The sequence below is a fragment of the Echiichthys vipera genome (assembly GCF_963691815.1).
Source record: "Echiichthys vipera genome assembly, chromosome: 10".
Taxonomy (NCBI): Eukaryota; Metazoa; Chordata; class Actinopteri; order Perciformes; family Trachinidae; genus Echiichthys; species Echiichthys vipera.
The window spans coordinates 32283320-32302154 of record NC_139835.1 but is presented as its reverse complement, the minus strand read 5'-3'; the positions used below and the strand labels follow the sequence as shown (position 1 = coordinate 32302154).

The 18835-nt window shown below is 47.3% G+C and overlaps 2 protein-coding genes across 2 annotated transcripts; both read left to right on the top strand.

The window, feature by feature from the left end:
• Positions 1-3726: 3726 nt before the first annotated feature.
• Positions 3727-11734, top strand: LOC310952597 (gamma-crystallin M3-like; the record flags this gene model as incomplete). Its single annotated transcript, XM_083921246.1, has 3 exons — positions 3727-3741; positions 11133-11375; positions 11459-11734. 3 exons carry the CDS (start codon positions 3727-3729, stop codon positions 11732-11734), a joined length of 534 nt encoding a protein of 177 aa, XP_083777372.1.
• Positions 11735-14991: 3257 nt separating this feature from the next.
• Positions 14992-15729, top strand: LOC310952595 (gamma-crystallin M3-like; the record flags this gene model as incomplete). The annotated part of the gene is made up of 3 exons (XM_083921244.1): positions 14992-15006; positions 15113-15352; positions 15451-15729. The coding sequence occupies 3 exons, from the start codon at positions 14992-14994 to the stop codon at positions 15727-15729; spliced, it is 534 nt and encodes a 177-aa protein (XP_083777370.1).
• Between the last annotated feature and the right edge of the window lie 3106 nt (positions 15730-18835).

Genomic DNA, 18835 nt, shown 5'->3' with positions numbered 1-18835 from the left:
TCATGTACGCATCTGACCAGGACCAGGACCAGGACCAGGACCAGGACCAGTACGGGACTGGTCCAACTAACTGGTGTGGAGATCCAGGTATTTAAGCTCTCACAGGCTGATGTCACTGAAACCCTTTGTGCTCCAAGTGCCAACGAACGTCGTTAGAGTGGCAGTTGGTTTCGACTTGGTTAGTGCTGGTCCTGGTCCTGGTCCTGGTCCAGTGGTTGGTGGAAGTAGGTCTGGACTTGGTTAGTGCTCTATTGAGTCTTAACCACAGTCGTTGGGGTCACAGGAGGCCTTTTGTGAACAGTTGTTCTTTGATTGTTGACTGAAGGGATGAAAGGGCAGCATTGTAAACTGGAGATAAGTGGTGTCTCAGACCTCCTTCTCTGTTTAGCGATGGTTTCTCTACTTTCATTGGTTAGAAAATGGTGAAGGACACGACGGTCCACCAACACACACGGAGAGGAAACTGGCGCCGGTCACAAGTGCTCTTTCCTGTCTTCTAATCAGCCGTGTGAGCGACCTGTGAGCTCACAGTAAAAAGAACACAGAAGAAGAGAGTCTGCCGCCTCCAGCAATGCATAGATCACATTTGTACACTTTATAACCGCTCAGATATTTACACAGACAGTGAAAACACGTCACTAGGATGCTCCGGCGCGGGTGTCGACCTCAGAGGGTTAATGTTGACAAGAACGTAGAAAAAAACCAATGGCGAGTGAAGCGTTGTGTTCGATCCTGGCTCTCTTGTGTTTAGGACAAAGAAAATGTAACGTTATGTGCCTATTAACTACAGCACGAAACCAGCTCATTAGCTACAAACTGCAGTTTAAATAACTCCTCATTGAGCTGACTTCAAATACGTACATCCACCCATGAGGGTTTGAACCCCGGACAGCAAGAATCACCCGAGTGTGTGAGCTTCAGATAAGCCGAACTACAGAGAGCTACGTTTAAGTGCAGTATGTACATTTACGCTAAATTATATTCGAGCATGACGCTTTGCATTGGTTCCATCACAGGGGACCAGTGCTTCTTTCAGCTCGCCTCAGCTCCATCCATGCTGCCATTTTTGGATTAGCTAGACCAGTGGTTCTCAAATGGGGGAACGAATACCCCAGGGGGTACGTGAAGGCCCTCCAGGGGGTACGTGAAGGCCCTCCAGGGGGTGCGTAAAGGCGCTCCAGAGGGTACGTGAAGGCCCTCCAGAGGGTACGTGAAGGCCCTCCAGGGGGTACGTGAAGGCCCTCCAGAGGGTACGTGAAGGCCCTCCAGGGGGTACGTGAAGGCCCTCCAAGGGGTACGTAAGGCCCTCCAAGGGGTACGTAAGGCCCTCCAGGGGGTACGTAAGGCCCTCCAGGGGGTACGTGAAGGCCCTCCAAGGGGTACGTAAGGCCCTCCAGAGGGTACGTGAAGGCCCTCCAAGGGGTACGTAAGGCCCTCCAGGGGGTACGTGAAGGCCCTCCAGGGGGTACGTAAAGGCCCTCCAGGGGATACGTGAAGGCCCTCCAGGGGGTACGTGAAGGCCCTCCAGGGGGATACGTAAAGGCCGTCCAGGGGGTACGTGAAGGCCCTCCAGGGGGTACGTGAAGGCCCTCCAGGGGGTACGTGAAGGCCCTCCAGGGGGTACGTGAAGGCCCTCCAGGGGGATACGTAAAGGCCCTCCAGGGGGTACACGAAGGCCCTCCAGGGGGTACACGAAGGCCCTCCAGGGGTACGTAAAGGCCCTCCAGGGGGTACGTGAAGGCCCTCCAGGGGTACACGAAGGCCCTCCAGGGGGTACACGAAGGCCCTCCAGGGGGTACGTGAAGGCCCTCCAGGGGGATACGTAAAGGCCGTCCAGGGGGTACGTGAAGGCCCTCCAGGGGGTACGTGAAGGCCCTCCAGGGGGATACGTAAAGGCCGTCCAGGGGGTACACGAAGGCCCTCCAGGGGGTACACGAAGGCCCTCCAGGGGGTACACGAAGGCCCTCCAGGGGGTACACGAAGGCCCTCCAGGGGGTACGTGAGATTTCAAAATATACATTTATTTAAAAAGTAGCATACATGCAAAAATCCTAAAAATTCAGGAAGGTATATTTTCATAAAATTAATTTATATTCAGTAGGCTATTCAATTTCATTATCCTTAAATCCCAGAGTCTCCCCCATACCAGGATGGTTCGACCCAACCTGGCTGGCGTCACCTGTCAATCACTTGAAAACTCATGCGATGGAGTTGTGGTTGAAGCGAAGCAGCAATTATTTTGTAAACATGGAGGGACAAGAGAAAAAGAAGGCCTACAATTAAATCAGACACGCACGGCCCGCAAGGCCACAGCTACATGGAGCTGCCCACTTTGAGCTTTACGTTGACCCTGTAGAAACCTTTGGGTGATATGAGACAGTCAGCACTAAACGACCACCAAGACGCTTTGTGATCCGATCACTCAAACCTCTCGGTGAGGAAATGTGTCGGATCAGCAAAATGCATGTTAGTGTGTGTGTAAACAGGGCTATTTATGCACTACACAGGATAAGATCATCATTTGTCACTGTCAAGTTGTTGGCAGTTTTCCAAAGTTTTCCTTTATTATACAGGACAGACAGGAAATGGGGTGAGATAGAGAGGGGGGGAGACGTGCAGCAAAGGGCCACAAGTCGGAGTTGAACCCGCGGCCGCTGCCCAGAGGACCTTAAGCCTCTTTACACGGGGCGACTGCTCTAACCACTCAGCCACCGGCCGCCCCCAAAGCTCCAAGCCCGTCAGGCTCCTATCAGGCTTAAGTCTGAAACATGAAACATTCATTCATCTTCAGCCTCTTGTCCCTGTCGGGGTCACGGGGGGCTGGAGCCGATCCCAGCTGACATCGGGCGTGAGGCGGGGTCCACCCTGATCAGGACGCCAGTCTATCACAGGACACATAGAGACGAACAGAGACAGACAACCATTCACACCTACGGGTGATTTAGAGTCATCAATGAACCGAACACCTGCACGTCTTTGGACTGTGGGAGGAAACCGGAGAACCCGGAGAAAACCCACGCAGACACGGGGACAACATGCTCCACACAGAAGGGCCCCAGCCGGGATTCAAACCAGGAACCCTCTCACTGGCGACAGCGCTCACTGCCACTCCACCGTGTCTCATTGTGCCAAATCATAACAAAAGTTATCTTAGGACACTTCGCATATGGGAGTAGGTAAAGACCACTCTATGACTTATAGGGACCAAACCAGGAACCCTTTTGTTGTGAGGCGACAATGCTACCCACCACACCACCGTGTCGCCCTGAAACATGAAACAGTCCTTCCATAATATAATCCAAAACCAATAAACGGTGGTGCACTGAACTGTTTAAACATATGTGAATGATGGTGCATTAGGATGTACAGAAACTACTTTACTGTTACTATGACAACAGAAAACAGTTACCAATGCAGGTTATTAAAGTAGCTTTAACTGAACTGCGTCGAGTATAATGCTAAAACACTGGAGCAGACAAAAGGCTTTGTGTTGGTCAAAAGGGTCAAATGTCTAAAATCTTCAAAGGCCCGGTCATGTGATTATGCAACACAGTAACACAGGCCTGTGCAGCCCTCTATACCATGTTGCTGGGTCAGGGCTTTAAACAATGGGGGCCCACTGACTCCGTAGGGTTTGGACGAGTATAAAAGCAAGGGTTAAACCGAACAGGACAGCAGTGCAGCGGCAACAGGAGCAGCTCATCTACAAGCATGACCACCACAGACATGAGCATGGGCAAGGTAAGCCACGGGGTGAATCCCAAACACTGCAAATGTTTCACGTGTAAATATATATTTAAACAGAATACGCAGTAGACTCCATGATCAAGTAATGCCCACGCTTTTACGTTCAACGCAAAGTATAAACTAACCCTTGTTTTCAGATCATCTTCTACGAGGAGAGGAACTTCCAGGGTCGCTCCTATGAGTGCATGAGCGACTGCCCCGACATGTCCTCCTACCTGAGCAGGTGTCAGTCCTGCAGGGTGGAGAGCGGCTGCTTCATGGTCTACGAGCGTCCCAGCTTCATGGGGAACCAGTACTTCATGAGGAGGGGCGAGTACTCCGACTACACCAATATCATGGGAATGACCAGTGGCATCAGGTCTTGCCGTATGATCCCCATGGTAGGTATCAACGAGCTACGGTTCTACTACGAGTCACAACCCCCACAAATCTGACTAAGACATTTTGATTCTCTCCAAAAAACAGCACAGAGGTCAGTTCAGGATGAAGATCTACGAGAGGGAGAACTTTGGAGGTCAGAGTCACGAGCTGATGGACGACTGTGACAACATCATGGAGCGTTACCGTATGTCCGACTGCATGTCCTGTCAGGTGATGGACGGCCACTGGCTGATGTACGAGCAGCCCCAGTTCAGAGGCAGGATGATGTACCTGAGGCCCGGAGAGTACAGGAGCTTCAGGGAGATGGGCATGAGCGGCCAGAGGTTCATGAGCATGAGGCGCATCACCGACATGTGTTAGACTTTATGAAATAAATGAAAGATGAAACAAAAACATGAGTCTGTGGCTTTTTCTCCTGTAAAAATGATTGAATTCATAAAATACACTAAGATTCTCATCTTCAGCCTCTTGTCCCTGTCGGGGTCGTGGGGGGGCTGGAGTCGATCCCAGCTGACATCTGGCGTGAGGCGGGGTCCACCCTGGACAGGACGCCAGTCTATCACAGGACACATAGAGACGAACAGAGACAGACAACCATTCACACCTACGGGTGATTTAGAGTCATCAATGAACCCAACACCTGCACGTCTTTGGACTGTGGGAGGAAACCGGAGAACCCGGAGAAAACCCACGCAGACACGGGGCAACATGCAAACTCTACACAGAAGGGCCCCAGCTGGGATTCAAACCAGGAACCCTCTCACTGTGAGGCGACAGCGCTAACTGCCACTGCACTGTGTCTCATTGTGCCAAATCATAACAAAAGTTCTCTTAGGACACTTTGCATACGGGAGCAGGTAAAGACCAAACTATGACTTATAGGAACCCAACAATTCCCCCATGAGCACCAACAAGCCGCACTATATTTAATAATTATAATTATTATTATTATAATGAATAAACAATGAGGTTTACCAGTGAGTGCCCAGACCAAGCACATCACAACATTACAGAAAAGGATTTTTATTTTACCTGAATCATGAAAATAAAACACAAATTAAATTACAATTAAATCAAAAACCAAAGATATTACAAAACAAAAACTGAATTATCACAAAAACACTGAAGAGTCAGAAATAATTCGTCAAATAAGTCAAATCAAAATTAAGCAAATGAGATTAAAAAAACTGTGTTTGCATCAGAAATGTCCAAAATATTTATTTTGAGTCAAAGATCACGACGCTGCAGCAGCTTCAGTCTCTCCGCGGTGACGTCACGATGACGAGCTTCTGTACGCAGGTTTTTACGGCCTCATCCGTCCAGAGGGCTCGACCAGGCTTCTCATCAATAACAAGATTAATAAAGTAATATAAATAAAGTAAATCTAAAGTGTTGCACAGGAAAAGGATACGGCGTTGGTACAGTTAACATGCATAAATACTTCAACATGCATAAATGCATCTCTTGTTACTGATAAACGTACGTTCTTGTGTTATTTCATCATGTTTTTTATTCTTTTTTCTTGTAATATTCGGTCTCACTTTGCACTTTTATGATTAATACTTGCCTTACGTAGACTGCTGACCAGTCCAAGGCATTCAACACATTTACATTTTTAAGATGTTACGTCAATAAAAATGCTTAAGCAACGGCATTGGTACAGTTGACATGCATACATACATCTCTCGTTACTGATAAACGAACGTTCTTGCGTTATTTTATCATGTTTTTTATTCATTTTCTTTGTCTTGATTTGTCCTTTTATGATTAACACTTGCCTTACGTAGACTGCTGACCAGTCTGTGTATAACAGAGCATTCAACACATTTACATTTTTAAGTCGATTAAAATTCTTAAGCAAAGAGCGTTAAAGATCATTTACACGTGTGACACGAAGCTGCTGCTGATTTAAAGCAGCTGACAGACAGAACTTTAATTAATGTGATGAATTATTTTCATTAAGTTAATTAACACAGAAGTGTTTTCATTAAAGAAAACATGTAACATTTACACATTAAAATACCTGATATACGTTTTGTTCAGTTGTGTTTTTACATGTTCCCAAATGTTTCCAACGAAGTTCAGATCCAGAGAAATGAGGCAGCGGCGTGTAACGCGACCGTGTCCTCGCCCGCCAGGGTCTCGCTGCAGAGCTCCAGGCCGGACCCCAGCTTTGTTTACATCAGGACACAATACTTTAGATGTAAGCTAGCTTGCTAATGCGGTAAAAAAAAATGCTAGCTAGCTAACTTAGCAACGTACTGTCTTGAGTGAAATACATCAGCTAACGTTGCAAAGCAGCTAAAGCCAGATCCATGCAGCGTAGTGCAGCTAGCTGACCTAACCTAAGGTTGTTTGGTAGCTAACTGGTTAGCTAGCGTCAGGAATAACAAACGCTGAGGGGCGACACTGCAAATATTTCATTAGAACGTCGTGCCATTCAAACAAACGTTAGGAAACTAGCATGTACAACTCTTCAATACACCGTCCTTGAGCGTTTCTCTGCCTGAGACACATCAGATAGATCACATCTGCAATGGTGCAACACCCCCCCCCCCCCGGTCCCACGCTACATCATGACGTCATTAACAAGTCACACAGACAACGACATATTGTGCGTTTAAATAAATAAGGTGACTGTTGCAGCAAGCCCTCATAAGCTAACAGGTGATTGTAATGTGTAAACTAGCTAAAGTGAACTTTGGTGTCAAATTCAAGACACCAGACTCGTTTTTAACGTTAAAGAAATAAAATAAAAAATAAAACTTCTCATTCAGTACTTACTGTGGTTGTCCCCCACAAACGTGGTCGTTGGTTTCCTGTCGTAAAGCCACCGACTATGAAATATGAACGCGTCTCTGCGGCTCCAGCCTCAAGACTGAAATGAAGCCTGGCGTGAAGCTAGCAAGCTAGCATAGGCTAACAAGCTAGGCTAAGGACCTAGCTAGATGATGCTAGACTGTTACATGAGTGCACATATTCATAGTTGTAATAATAATAATAATAATAATATTTATATTATTTATTCACACAGTGAAAGTCCGCGGGGGTTGTAGGGGATCGGCTCTGTGCACGATCATCATCTTGAAAATGACTTTTGAGAAATAAAAACGCTAACAAATAAAATAACTTCACTTACCGAGAAAACTGGATTAAACCTCTTGAACGCTCCTTTAGTGAATCATCAGTGTGATATTTGTGTGAACGGTTGAAGTGAATCCACTTTAGCGACTTTGTTTACACATAAAAACCCTGTTTCACAGCTGCAGGGTCTGAAGTTAGCACCTGACGCTAAACTGTTGCACGACAGAAACACGTGTTTATAAAGAGTTGCATGTGATTTGACACGGCTGCACATTTTAAAGTTGCTGACCATGACTCTGCAACCAAACCTGGCTGCACTGTGCACTACAGGCCGTAGCACGTAGCTACAAACAGCTAAGCTAAGACACAGCGTAGCTTTAGCTTACCAGGATCCTGCAGCGGTGCTTTCCCAGACATCATGGCCGCCCTCGGAGGTGACGGAGGAACAGCAGAGCTGGAAACAACGGCTGCATCTTCAGAGTCAAACAGGACAAAGACAAACGGCTCAGAGCTCAGTGGATAGTTGGTCCAACATGATTTCTGATGGAGTGGCTCCACAGGTGGAGTCTCACACCGCTGCTCTCTCACACACTGATGCACAGGGTCCCAAACACATTTACACACATTTGGATTAACTGTTAAGTTGGTGTTTCATCATGTAAAAGAATTTACAAAGATAATTTTATTGTTTTGTCGTCACCTGTTCCCAAAATGGCGTCCGTTCTGGTCCGACACTGACAACACTGAGCGATGGACTCGAACACACGGCCCTCAGAACACAAAATATCAAAGTCAGGACACACAGACTTTGTTTGCACGACAGACAGAAACCATTACAGGTTATATTTGTTTGTGACACTTTAAAGACACGAGTTTAAATCTCTGCTGCTTCACGTCTGATTCTTCTTTAGCGTCATGAACAGGAAGTTAAGAGTCAAACACACTTTTTAATTAAAGATGTTTAAGTGTTTGAACTTCCTGTTTCTCACAGAGAGACTTAAAACTGAGTCACTGACCCTGAAACACCTGAAACACCTGTGCTCACCTGTGCTGAGTCAGGACGGACCGTTAGTGACGGTTACGCTGCGTTCAGGTGTAATCGGAAGTCTGGAAACTTCCCCCTTGAGTCAGTTTTGTAGTAATGATGCGTTCAGGTGTAATCGGAAATCTGGAAACTTCCTCCTTGAGTCAGTCTTGAAGTAATGCTGCGTTCAGGTGTAATCGGAAATCTGGAAACTTCCTCCTTGAGTCAGTTTTGTAGTAATGATGCGTTCACGTGTAATTGGAAATCTCGGAACTTCCCCCTTGAGTCAGTTTTGTAGTAATGATGCGTTCAGGTGTAATCTGAAATCTGGAAACTTCCCCCTTGAGTCAGTTTTGTAGTAATGATGCGTTCACGTGTAATTGGAAATCTCGGAACTTCCCCCATGAGTCAGTTTTGTAGTAATGATGCGTTCAGGTGTAATCGGAAATCTGGAAACTTCCTCCTTGAGTCAGTCTTGAAGTAATGCTGCGTTCAGGTGTAATTGGAAATCTCGGAACTTCCCCCTTGAGTCAGTTTTGTGGTAATGCTGCGTTCAAGTGTAATGGGAAATCTGGAAACTTCCCCCTTGAGTCAGTTTTGTAGTAATGATGCGTTCATGTGTAATCGGAAATCTGGAAACTTCCCCCTTGAGTCAGTTTTGTAGTAATGATGCGTTCAGGTGTAATTGGAAATCTCGGAACTTCCCCCTTGAGTCAGTTTTGTAGTGATGCTGCGTTCAAGTGTAATGGGAAATCTGGAAACTTCCTCCTTGAGTCAGTTTTGTGGTAATGCTGCGTTCAGGTGTAATCGGAAATCTGGAAACTGTTTTGTTCTGCTCTTTATGAATCACAAAGTCTGCAGAATTACGTATTTCTACCCAGCTGGGTGCTTTAGTTTAATAAACTTCGGCACACGCGCTCACATTAAACCTCTAAGCTGCGTGCTCACTTCCTGTGTAACCATAAAACAGGTCCGTGGTCCAAAGCAACACACGCTTAAACAACAGTTCCTATTTTAACACAAACAACTTTTTTCACATTGAAAGGAGCCGGTGCAGAGACTCAGACACACGAGAACGTGAAACACTCATGAACGTCAGCTCGGGCTTCTCTCACAGAGAATATTTTTCCACATAAACTGAAAAGTTTTTATTGCAGATTTACTTTTAATTCTTAGAGACGCTCGTTCTGAAACACACAGAACATCACTTCCACTTTCACATATTTACATTTGTGTGTGTAAATGTTCCCAGGGTGAGTTTGTTCTTTACAGAACGTCACTTTGAACGTCAACGGTCTCAGGTGTCTCTTGTTTTGGAACATTTTCTACATTAAGACACTTAACGGTCATACGTTATATTAACGTACCCAAATCACAGGTGTTATATTAACACACCCCACCTTTTTCACTGGACACTTTAACCTGCACTGGTCGTGCAAACACACTCACTTATGTTTCATGTATTTAATTCAATGCCATATGTTTAGTTTCGCTTGTGTTCATGTTTATATTTATGTCAAATCAAGTCAAATTCCTTGCAATGAAAATTGTCTGGCAATAAACCTGATTCTGATTCTGATGGTGACATTACCTGTGCATAATGACCTGATCCAGGATCAGAGGCTGGAGCTGCTGCCCCTGAGACCTGATCCAGGATCAGAGGCAGGAGCTGCCGCCCCTGAGACCTGATCCAGGATCAGAGGCAGGAGCTGCCGCCCCTGAGACCTGATCCAGGATCAGAGGCTGGAGCTGCTGCCCCTGAGACCTGATCCAGGATCAGAGGCCGGAGCTGCCGCCCCTGAGACCTGATCCAGGACCAGAGGCTGGAGCTGCTGCCCCTGAGACCTGATCCAGGACCAGAGGCTGGAGCTGCTGCCCCTGAGACCTGATCCAGGACCAGAGGCTGGAGCTGCTGCCCCTGAGACCTGATCCAGGACCAGAGGCTGGAGCTGCTGCCCCTGAGACCTGATCCAGGATCACAGGCTTGGAGCTGCTGCCCCTGAGACCTGATCCAGGATCAGAGGCTGGAGCTGCTGCCCCTGAGACCTGATCCAAAGCTCAGCTGGTGAAAAGTGTGAGCTCAGCATAAACATCTGTGATGACAGAAGAAAGTCACGCATGATGATTCAGACGTTTACGTCACTTTATCATTTAGATTTTAATTATCTGAACCATAAAGAGGCGAAGCGTCCTGATCATATTCAGAGTAATCCCACCTTTAAAGGCACACAGGAGCCGTTTGATCTGGAATGATGGAGCGCGTGAGAGGACGCAGAATGACCCTTTACCATCAGCATTCACTAACAGAGGCTCCGACATCGTGGGCTGCTGACTCGGGCTTTCCAGACAATGGTGCCATCGATTGTCTGGATGCAGCGTTGGGTATAAAACAGGCTCAGATCCAGGATAGCATTGCTATAGCATCAGTCCATGTATCAGCCACCATGCACGGCAAGGTGAGTGTCACACTGCACACGATGTCTGCACGTGTTCAGCTCTCGTCTTTGCTTTATTGTGTTTATGTGTTCGACACATGAATGATGCTGTAACCGTAGTGACGCGTCCTGGTGCAGGTGATGATGTGAAGATGTAGAGAAGTCTGCAGACACTGTTGTTGTTGTATTTAAAGATGTTTAATACAAAAGCACAGAGTCTTCAAGTCTCTAGAGAGCTCTGAGAGTCCACATGAGAAGATCTCCTGAAACACGGAGCTTCAGTTCTTACAGAGAGGACGAAGGAGGGCAAACACACCTGGTTCTGTTTCTTTTAACCGTAAAACTCGACACGTTAAACCAAACATCACATCAGTAACTATAGAGATAGATAACTACCATAGCTCTGTACACCATCCTCTGTAACCTTCCATCCTAACGTGCGACGCTCCGTCTCGTTCCAGATCATCTTCTACGAGGACAAGAACTTCCAGGGTCGCTCCTATGAGACCAGCAGCGACTGCGCGGACATGTCCTCCCACCTGAGCAGGTGCCACTCCTGCAAGGTGGAGAGCGGCTGCTTCATGGTCTACGACCGCCCCAACTTCACGGGTCAGCAGTACTTCCTGAGGAGGGGCGAGTACTCTGACTACCAGCGCATGATGGGTTTCGGTGACTGCATCAGGTCCTGCCGCATGATCCCCATGGTAGGAAACACAGATATACAGAAATACAGCATTAGATATGCAGTGTCCTCCAGACTCATCACTGTGTGTTTTACTCCCAACAGCACAAAGGGAACTACAGAGTCCGCCTCTACGAGAGGGAGAACTTCGGAGGTCAGATGAACGAGCTGATGGACGACTGCGACAACATCCAGGACCGCTACCGTATGTCCGAGTGCCAGTCGTGCAACGTGATGGACGGCCACTGGCTGATGTACGAGCAGCCCCAGTTCAGAGGCAGGATGATGTACCTGAGGCCCGGAGAGTACAGGAGCTTCAGGGAGATGGGCTACGACGGGGGCAGATTCAGCTCCATCAGACGCATCACCGACTCCTGTTAGCTTCACAAACATGAATCTGTTTAAAACACACTCACGAATAAAAGCTTTTCCATATTAAACACGGCACACGCTGCATTTACTGGTGGTTAATTTGGTTTGATTGTATGTTTTGAAATGCAATATTTGAATGCACCAGAGAAAAAGAGGTCGTTCATCATTTACAAAGAGTTCCTGCACTTTAATCACTATTATTAAAATATAAACAGTTTATCAGCGGACATAAGGGCGACATGCCTCTGCTCCTCTCCTGTAGATTAAATACAAACACATGCATTTGAACAACAAACATGCTTCAGACTTTACAACGCCGCACAGCAACGCTGCACAGCAACGCTGCACAGCAACGCTGAGCGACACTGCACAGCAACGCCGCACGGCAACGCCGCACGGCAACGCTGAACGACACTCAGGGAATAAACTCACTCTACTCAAAGTGACTCGTCACTGAAATGTACCTTTATCTCACTTGCACATTAAAATCCACACAGCATGTTGTAACATAGTGTTTATCTGCGATACTGTACTTTTATTTTATTCTATTGTTGTTCATGTTTTGTATTTTATCTTATTTGTAGTATTTCTGATTGCTCTGTAACGCTGCTACGATGACCTCATTTCCCCTCAGGGGTAAATAAAGTTATCTGTCTATAAAACTGTAGTTTAAGTAGATTAAACAAAGATGAATCTGCAGCAGCACTAATGAAACACTGGTTTTGAAACATAAAACGCCTGTTTTCAGGTATAGAGCCGTTTTAAATTCATACAATACTTAATTTCACACTTTTCCAACTGGTCAACAAACCCTTTCATCCTGAACTCTGTGAATATCACGTTCTGTGTGACAGTGTTGATAAAGTCAGGGCTCAGTTTTCTTTATTACGTGTTACTTTGGCTGATTCTGTTGTTTAAGGTTCGTCTGTGAGTGTGTGCAGCTCACGTTCCCACACGTCAGCGCGGTGAACATCACACGGTGAAGAGGGAAGCGTGTGGATTACGTCAGGATGAGGGATTAAATGGGGACCGTGTGGACTCAGCTGTGACGGTGCTGTGCACTTTACATGTCAGTATTTAAGAAGCCGACAATTCATTCAGTAACTTCTCCACACTTATTATCATTATTATTATTATCATTGTTATTATTATTGTTGTTGTCGTTGTTGTTAGCATGAGCATATTTTGATATCATAGAATAATAGAAAATATCAATAGAAGTAGAACTCCAGTTCTTTCTGAAGCATTTCTGAAGGAGCGACTTTACTCCGAGACGTCGGAGCTCTTCGCCCCGTCTCTCAGGGCGCCCTCCCACTGTTCCTCCGTCCCGTGCCCCGTGCTTTAGGGTCCTTGTCCCCCCCTCCAGGCCCGTTTGTACTCACACTACCTGGGCCTCGGAGAATGCTTCTTGCTGCCTATACGTCATCACGCCGTAACACGTCACACGCATTGATGACGTCATGGCGATGCGTGGCTTTGTTTCCAGATCTTTCCGTAGACCTCGGAGTTTTTGTGCGTCTTGTCGACTGTTTTTGAATCTTTTCATCGACCAAATCTGCAGTAAACACTCCACCTCCGCATCACACCAACGTGAACCTTTCACCGCCATTGTTTGAAATGTCCGCGCATGGTCCCTCCTTCTTTTTTCTACGTCCCAACAGGCGCACAGGAAATGACCTCAGAACCGCCGTAGGCCTCGTGCTCGTACACGTGCGCGTGGACGGCAAGCGTGCCGCAGTTACGCGCGGAGTGGTTGCACTCACACTGGTCAAACGCACTAGGCTTGACCCATAAAACCTGTTTTGGCCCGGTCGGAAGGACAGCGTGAGTGCACCCTAAGGCCGAGCCCAGCCCCCCTACAGACCCAACTCATTTCTTTGGCTTAGATCTGCGATCACGTTTCTTCGGTTAGTACCCAAAGCTCACGGCCGTAGATGAGGGTGAGAACCCAGATGGACGGGTCAATGAAGAGCTTTGTTCTCCGGCTCAGCTCCGTCTTTACCACAAGAGTCCAGTTCAACACCTGTATCACAGCTGTGCATCTGACCCTCACTCATGACCGAGACCAGGGACACAAGAACCTCTTCCCTTCAGGCAGGAGCTCTCTCCCAACCCAGAGGAAGAACATCCCTTTGGTTTCCTCAGACTCAGAGGTTCTGACTCTAATCCTGATCGTTTTACACTCTGGTGCAAACGGCCCCAGTGTGTGCTGAAGATCATGGTCTGAAGACGCCAACTTAACCGCATAAGACGCAGGTCTGAAGTCCCCAAACTGGACCCTAACCCTGACCCTCGAGATCCTGTCCATGAAAACCACAAATGGAGTCAGTTACAAAAGACGACCTGTGTAATCCAACACAACCAACGATGGCCGCAGCCTCAGGGCCTCGCCGGGGAGAAGCTTTTACCTTCCTCAGCTACGTCTGCCAGGGATACGGACAAGTTTCCCCCCAAGTCTTTAAACTCTGCCTCCAACAAAGAGGACAAGTAGGTCCGGTTCAGGAGTTCCCTCGCTAAACTCAGCCTGAGTTCGTGCTCGTACACGTGCGCACGCTCGTGCTCGTACACGTGCAAACGTGCTTTACTAAAGCCCACCTCTCCCAAACGGGCCGTGGACGGCAAGCGTGCCGCTCCTAGACGCGGTACGGTTGCACTCACACTGGTCAAAGGAACCAGACTTTAGCCGTGACACGTGCTGGGGATCAGGTCTCAGGGGCAGCAGCTCCAGCCTCTGGTCCTGGATCAGGTCTTAGGGGCAGCAGCTCCAGCAGGGACCCCAAACTTCCCTTTCCCGGGCCACATTAACCAGCTCTAACTGGGGGATCCTGAGGCGTTCCCAGGCCAGTGTGGAGATCTAATCTCTCCACCTGGTCCTGGGTCTTTAATAATAATTACAACAATTGTTGTAATTATTATTTAAACATAAAAGACACTTTATGTGATCAGTTGTTTGCCAGATTTTTGAGCCCGTCATAGAAAAGTACTGTGTGTTTGTTGGAAACCCGTCCGCTGTTGTTCAGCGGCACGAACAATACAGAGCGGGGCCTCTCTCACAAATGCAACCACCGCAAATCACGATCTGTGGGAGAACTGTACACGCGGGGTGGTGGTGGGGGTGGGGGGGGGTCTGGTCCGGGCTGCTCTGTCAGGAATTTGAACAATGGAGGTCATGTATGCTTTGGCTGCGAGGTCAGGTATAAAAGCCACGGGAGGACATCGAGGACAGCGTGCAGTCCCTTTGAGCAACAACAGTAGCATCTGTAACCATGACCATGGGAAAGGTGCGTGCAGCTCCAGCTCCATGACACGTTTGATCTCATTTGGGTTAAACATGTACAACTAATACAAAGTGTGATGCATTGTCTTCATAATGGTTTCTATTTCCAGATCATCTTCTACGAGGACAGGAACTTCCAGGGTCGTTCCTACGAGACCAGCAGCGACTGCGCTGAGCTGACCTCCTACCTGAGCAGGTGCCACTCCTGCAGGGTGGAGAGCGGCTGCTTCATGGTCTACGACCGCAACAACTACATGGGGAACCAGTACTTCGTCCGCAGGGGCGAGTACTCCGACTACCAGCGTATGGGCATGAGTGATTGCATCAGGTCCTGCCGCATGATCCCCATGGTACTGTAACCTCGTACGCTCCTGTTCACCTGAAATCACAGCTTTTATAAAACATTAGAAGCAAACAGTGACTCATGTTCACTCGTTTCCATTTACAGCACAGAGGTCAGTTCAGGATGAAGATCTACGAGAGGGAGAACTTCGGAGGTCAGAGTCACGAGCTGATGGAGGACTGCGACAACATGATGGACCGGTACCGCATGTCCGAGTGCCAGTCGTGTAACGTGATGGACGGCCACTGGCTGATGTACGAGCAGCCCCAGTTCAGAGGCAGGATGATGTACCTGAGGCCCGGAGAGTACAGGAGCTTCAGGGAGATGGGCATGAGCGGCCAGAGGTTCATGAGCATGAGGCGCATCATGGACTCCTGTTATTAGAGCTCCGCTGTTTCAACGCAACATTTTAAATAAAATCTAGTGATTATCTTTTAAATTAACTCCTCTGTTGATGATCTCTGAGTGAAAGACATAAATATAACCTGGACTCATGGTAAACAGGGTGACACACACACACACACACACACACACACACACACACACACCTACACCGAAAAAAACATCAATCTCACAAATGGTAAATGGACTTGTACTTCTAGTCTTCTGGCTACTCACGGCGCTTTCACAGTGTTTGTCACATTCACCCGTTCACACAGAGATTCACTGATGGCAGTGGACGTCTACAGACCACCTAATTTAACCATTCACACCACATTCACCCATGTGCAGCACGGGGAGCAGTTTGGGGTTCAGTGTCTTGCCTAAGGACACTTCGACATGTGGCCCGGGGGAGCTGGGGATTGAACCGCCAATCTCTCAAATGGAGGACGACCCACACCTCCACTGAGCCACAGTCGCCCCACAACGTTACTAAATTCAGTAAAACAAGTGAGATTTCAGGGTCACTACATTAAACACCATCAGATGGCAGCACCCAGTCCTTCCAGCGCCATGTTGGGTTCAAGAGAACCACAAGACAAGACCTGGTTCACCTTTATTTAACTTCATTTAAGGGAATTCACATGTTGCAACAGTGCTTTGGAAACAGAAGTAAATACATAGAAAGTAACAGAGATAAACAATAAGAGTACAATAATACAATAAGTGGTGTGACAATACTAAAGCAGTGTGAACAACAACAACAGCAGAAGAGCGAACAAGTCAATAAAATACTAATAAAAGAGTCAAAAGTATCTGGCAGCTGCCTTTCTCATAATAATGATGCTAACCCTTTAGCGTTGGTTTGGTTTCCATAATCTAACGTTACCATTTGAACGTTAATATGACTCTGAACACAACGTTCAGATGGAAATGGGATGTTTCAGACACATCTTTGTTTCTTTGTCCGTCGTTCTCGACGAAAGGAGACGCAGCGAACAGTGCAGCCTGGTCTCAAACCAAAAGGCGTGTGAATGACACGCTATTTCTCTCAAGCCATCTCGCCTATAATTACAACGCATTTCATGATTTTTGCGTGTCATTTCACGCCATGTAGTCCATGTATTGACTTGTATAGTTCAGAGATGGCGTTGTCATTTCACGCACAAATGTCATTGGGGGAAAACCCACGTGTTCGTATTTCTCCGCAAGGTGGCGGAGAAATACGTAGTGGTGGAGCTTTCTGTCAGAGGGTTGTTTTTAAATCAATATTTCATGTGAAGGATGGCTGAAATAACGGGCGTGAAATGCCCTAACCCTGACCCTAAACCTAACCCTAACCCTAACCCTGGGGAACTACGGACGTTAAATGACACGCGAAAAGCTTAATATGCGTAGACATGCACGCGAAAAGTCATGAAAGTCATGAAAAGTGGCGTGCTATTTATACGCCCTCCCATGAGACCACGTAGAGCAGTGAAATCATTTTCGATCAACTGCAGACCTGACGTTACACGAGCAAAACACGCCTACGTAGCTTAACGTTACAGTCTTCCAAATATTTGTACAAACCTGTCCACATACAACCAAATTTGATTTCACCAACAAATCCTGCGTTAAAGTTCGCCCGAGCGTCACGGCTTTTGTGCCTTCAGGCGTCAAAACCAGGTCCACATGAAGGTCTGAGGACCGGGGGTCCGTTGGTGATCTGTAAGGATCCCCGTCAAGTCCATCTGCCTTTAATTTAGGCAGAAATCTGTTTGTTTCACTGTGTTTGTTTCCCGACTAAAGGGTGCAGGAGTTTTCCTCAGTCAGGGTGGCGGCTGCGGTGGAAACTGGATGTCGGTGCTTCTGTTCGCTGATGATGTTCGACTGTTCACTCCTGATTTAAAGACCGCTCCCCATCACACCTTCACATGGAGCAGCAGCAGCGTTGGTAACTTTATTTAAGATGGACACAGCAAACTGAAAGCGACACGGTGGTGTGGTGGTTAGCACTAAGCAAGAGGGTACGTGAACAGAAGCACCGACATCCAGTTTCCACCGTAGCCGCCACCCTGACTGAGGAAAACTCCTGCAACCTTTAGTGGGGAAACAAACACAGTTAAACAAACAGTTTTCTGCCTAAAGTAAAGGCAGATGGACCTGATGGGGATCCTTACAGATCACCAACGGACCCGCGGTCCTCAGACCTTCATGTGGACCTGATTTTGACGCCTGAAGGCACAAAAAAACGTGACGCTCATTTGAATCCCAGCTGGGGCTCTTCTGTGTGGAGTTTGCATGTTGTCCCCGTGTCTGCGTGGGTTTTCTCCGGGTTCTCCGGTTTCCTCCCACAGTCCAAAGACGTGCAGGTGTTCGGTTCATTGATGACTCTAAATCACCCGTAGGTGTGAATGGTTGTCTGTCTCTGTTCGTCTCTATGTGTCCTGTGATAGACTGGCGTCCTGTCCAGGGTGGACCCCGCCTCACGCCTGATGTCAGCTGGGATCGGCTCCAGCCCCCCCGAGACCCCGACAGGGACAAGAGGCTGAAGATGAATGAATGATGGTGTTGTAGCGTCCAACGTTCTGTTCACTCACATGATGTTTGGTTTAAAAAGGTCCAGGTTTGGGAGGAGAGGGCGTCACGTGACTGATGCGTCCTCAGGTCGTCCATCTTTGCAGGAGATCCCTCTTTTCTCTGCAGCATCAGGAACAGATCCACATGTGTTTGCCCTCCTTCGTCCTCTCTGTAAGAACTGAAGCTCCATGTTTCAGGAGATCTCCTCTCCAAGTTTTCCAGAGACTTTCAGACGTTTTACTTTTAAAATAAACATTTTTATGTCCAACATGAACGGTGTCTGCGTGCTTTCCTACTTTACATCTTCACATCATCATCTGCACCAAGATGCCACAGTGTTAATATCTCATTTTTATATTTAAGCTCTTTTCAGACACAGTTCATGTGTTTTTGTCCTTTTAGACGCTTAAATGCTCGACCTCGATTTGGAGGAATTAACTGTGCTTTCATGTTAAACCAGTGCACATGATATTTTTTTTAAAACCTCCTAAATAATAACTGTAATCACTGGTTTTCATGCATCTGTTAGGACTCAAATGCAGTCAGG